Source organism: Plutella xylostella, chromosome 21 (genome assembly GCF_932276165.1).
Source record: "Plutella xylostella chromosome 21, ilPluXylo3.1, whole genome shotgun sequence".
Classification (NCBI taxonomy): Eukaryota; Metazoa; Arthropoda; class Insecta; order Lepidoptera; family Plutellidae; genus Plutella; species Plutella xylostella.
Genome location: NC_064001.1, coordinates 10,859,496 through 10,863,725, shown reverse-complemented (window position 1 = coordinate 10,863,725; position 4,230 = coordinate 10,859,496). Strand labels below are relative to the sequence as shown.

Here is a 4,230-nt window from a genome sequence, read left to right as displayed (position 1 = left end):
GACAGACACAGTTACTTTCGCATTTATAATATTAGTTAGGATAACAATACTATTTTATGGTTTCATTTATATTTTGTCCCATTTCTCAAGTGAAGCGACAATTTGTTCTCAGACTGTTGGGAAGAATGCGTGAGTTCGTTAGCGATCATACTGTTAGTAAAATACCAGTTGAGAGCAGTAATTTAATGTTAATAATTTTGATGATTAACAAATGGTACCTATCTAATATTGTTAAGTATATTTTGTGGTTATGTGTTGTCGTATAAAACGAGATTTCACGTTGAAACGTTTACTATTTTAAATTAGACAGGCGCAAAGGTAAGATATTTTTTCCTATTAGACCTTAGCTTTACAATTATTATACAAGTTAGTAGAATTATACAGATCCTACACAATGAATTTGTAAAACTATAAAATTCAATATGAGCCATTTTCTAGCGAACATTTAACATTTAAATAACGTATTCGGTAACTAGTATCGGAGATGGATATATAGTTTCTGACAGTATAACACTATTCGTCCAGCAGCGAGCGCCATGTCCCCCCTGGTGTTGGTCCTGGCGGCGCTGCTGGTGCCGGCCGCCCGCGCGCGCATCTCCGTGTTCATGACGGCGAGCTCTGCCGGCGCCTCCGCCGTGGACGTGGCCGGCGCCGACGTGGCCGTGGTCCAGGACGGGGACCGCGCCGCCTTCCGCCTCGCCGACGCGCAGCTCAAGGACGCCGTGCGCGCCTACCACGGCGCCACGCCCACCGACGCCTACTTGACCTCGCCCACGCCCTGGGGCGACCTCTACAAGAAGTACGGCTGGAGCGAGGTGCGGCGCACGCTGGTGCCGGTGTCCGCGCGCGTGCTGGACGTCAGCTCCACGCCCACCATCGTCGCCCGGCGCGAGTTCCTCAACACGGGCCCCGTGGACGCCACCTTCGACGCCGGCATCTCCGAGACCGTCGAGACCACGTACGAGTCCAGCTGGAGCACCAGCTCCACGCTCACCGTCGGGCAGGAGATCACGTACTCCGTGGACGTGGAGGTGGCGGAGGTGGGCGGCTCCACGTCCGTGTCGTGGGCCTCCACGTACGGCAAGGAGGTGCGCGACTCGAAGACCAGCTCGGTGGGGTCCTCGTCGTCGGTGTCGGTGAAGCTGGCGCCGGGCCAGGGCGTGCTGGCCGAGCTGACGGCGACGCGCGGCGTCATGCGCGTGCGGGTGCAGTACGCGGCGTCGCTGGACGGCAGCGTGGCCTGCAACTACGCCGCCACGCACAGGGGGCACCACTTCTGGCGCTACGACGTGAACGCGGTGCTGGCGGCCGGGCGGCTGCCGCGCCGCGTCGAGTCCACGGAGGAGATCAGGATCGGGTTCTACTCGAACGCGCGCGTGGTGGTGCGCAACATGACGAACACCCGGCTGCCCAGCGCCGCGCCGCCGCTCGTCACTATGATGGCGGCGTCCCCCGACGTCGCGGACGCGCCGGTCGCGATGGTGGCGGACGAGGGTGTGGACGCGGGCGTGGACGCGGGTGTGGACGCGGGTGTGGACGCCGCTGTGGACGCGCCGGCGGCGGCGGGGGAGGTGGTGGCCACGCCCGCCACTCGCGTGCTGAGTGAGCCGAGTACTAGCGCAGCATCAGCTGTGCTGTTTGCTGAAGGCAGAGACTAAAATAACAAAGAATTTTACGACATCGGTCTTAAAGAATGAAAAAGAAATAACGCAAAGGTAAATAAATTACTATTATAAAACTTGAATAAAACTAACTTTATATTCGAGAGTATAATTATGAATTTCGTTAAAAAAGGTAAATATGTCAAAATCTATTGGTAAAAGGCAGTGATTGCTGATACACTCACAAATACGGCTGATAATATAATAAAAAATACAAAAAAGGCTCTATAGTTTGTTACAAAACCCGCAGTAAGTGGTAAGTTTACAATATAGGCAGACGATGCAAGGAACATTTTTATCTTTTATCTTTATCTTATTTCGGAATTTCTCACAGGTTGATGTCAACGGGTCAAAATGTATGTTTCAGCCGACCCCTGCAAATTTATGATAGATATTAGATTTCAGACCTTATTTCAAACTAAACAAGTTTATTTTTCTAAGTAGTAATTAATTTAGTCTATAATTAAAATAAAGTTATTCAACGCTGACAAGTTTAGTTCTAAGGCCATAAGTCGGGTGTTCCCAACTTGGCTAATTAATATTTTTTCTAAGTTCCTTCTGTCCGCTCATCCTGCATATCTGCAGGAGTCTTTTCATAGCATGCAAATTATTTCAGCCGTATTATGTTTTACGTATTAAATTAAATTAGCTCCAGCAAGTTTAAATATAACTGGGAAGTAGATAAATTAAGGGATAACACCTACTGGACTAAATATACCTAGGTATACTTACCTATAAAATGTAGGAAGTAAGTGCAGTAAAGCCTATTTCTTACACGGTCTAATTAAGTATACAGAGTTGCAGTTTATAATTGAGCTAAATGCGTCGGTGATTTCGAAAGCATAATATGTTGTAATAATTTTTTTCGCACCGTCTGTCTAGTTAAACACCGGACACATGCTTTTAAATATTATAATATCGAAGACCGAATGAATCAAAACCTACATCCATCGAAATGGATCAGCACTTAGTGTCCCGTTTACATGAGTCTCTCGGGCCTGCGAGCACCGAGCAACGAGCGACGAGCATCGAACACTGAGCTTTGATCTGTGAGCGGTGAGCGGTGAGCGGTGAACGGTGAGCGGTGAGCATTGAGCACCGAATCCCGAGCATACAGCCTGGAGCGCCGAGCGATGGCGAGCACTCTGCATTAGTTCCCGGCGGCGGGCACAATGGACGCTTCTTCAAATCATTTCCGCACATTTAACACTCGTATTCAACAACTTAGACAACCCCTTTTAAACTCATTTTCTTTTACTACAACTTAGTAGGTATATAAGTAGGTATTTGTTGGAGAAGCCTCGTGATTTCAGTTTATCGGGTGACTTGCTATAATGTCTGTGACTTTATCATTGTAAATAATTGATGCAGTTTTTTTTTTGAAAATCATCACTAAATTTATATTTATATTACATTCATGATAAGTATTTTTGTCATTAGGTATATAATATTATTATTTATATTATAACTAACATTATTAATGTGTATGTTACGGCGCACATACGCCTTAGAGTTTAGTTATAGCATTATATAAGTTAGGAAACATTGCATTGATTAGCGTTTAGGCACTACTTTTTATTGTATAATTGTAGGTAGATGTTTATACATTCTCTTCTGTTCACACCACGATACGAGCTGTACCGTTTTTGATTATAACAATTAAAATACGTTGTAAAACCTCAAAATCAACTTTAATTTGACCTACAGTATGTCAGGCTAAGACATATTTTGGTGGCCCATGAGGGGAACTACAAAATTCACGCGAAATTCGACAAAATAACCGCCACCACATTGCTGCGCAAAACGTGTTCGAGGTCAACCAAGGGGAAGAAGGACTTGAAGGAGCATGCTGTGGAGCTGGACAGTTGGACTATGATGTGCAGACTATCGGAGCAGTGATGCAGCAAAAGTGTCACGCTGAGAATCGCCAACCAACAAAAGATAAGTGCCCGGCTTTCCTTCTAACTTCCTAATCTATCACCTAATGTCTTCCTATTCCTATGAATAGCTTCTACTTGTGTAGATTTGTGTCATTTCATCATCAGTAAAAGGTGAAACACAATAGAAACAAAATTTTATCTCGCAAAATTGCTACTCTCAAAATTATAACTTGTCTAAATACGTACCTAGGTACTTTTGCCTAAATAACCTGTTACATATAGCAAGTACAAGGCTAAATAAACATTATTCACATAATATAAACCACCTACCTAATACTACCTATCACCTAACTAATTCAAAAGTTAATTCTTAAAATTAACTTTCAATTTTTATTGCCTAACTTGGTACAGTGTAGTTCATCTTCAGTAATTCATTGCTAACATAACAAACTGTTACCCAATTCATTCTACAGAACTAAATAATTCATTCCCACGCATTCCCTTGTACCTAATTAGTAAATTCAAAATAGTGATTAGTTTCGCCGACCAATTCCAGGATTGTCACCGCGCGGTACAGCGAGCCTCCGTACCTCAGCTACAGAGTTACGTCACTACCTCGGCTATCAGCTGTGCCTGCGCACCGGCTTCCCATCTCGGCGAGTCGTCTAAGCGAGGAGCGTGAGATAAGA

General features: G+C 45.2%; 1 protein-coding gene across 1 annotated transcript; it reads left to right on the top strand.

Moving 5' to 3' along the window:
- The first annotated feature begins 536 nt into the window (after nucleotides 1–536).
- Nucleotides 537–1,658, top strand: LOC119693171 (spherulin-2A). The gene has a single exon (XM_048628690.1). It carries the CDS (start codon nucleotides 537–539, stop codon nucleotides 1,656–1,658), a length of 1,122 nt encoding a protein of 373 aa, XP_048484647.1.
- Nucleotides 1,659–4,230: the final 2,572 nt, after the last annotated feature.

Coding starts and splice junctions, on each gene's coding strand:
- LOC119693171 (XM_048628690.1), top strand. CDS start 537: ATGTCCCCCCTGGTGTTGGTCCTGGCGGCGCTGCTGGTGCCGGCCGCC.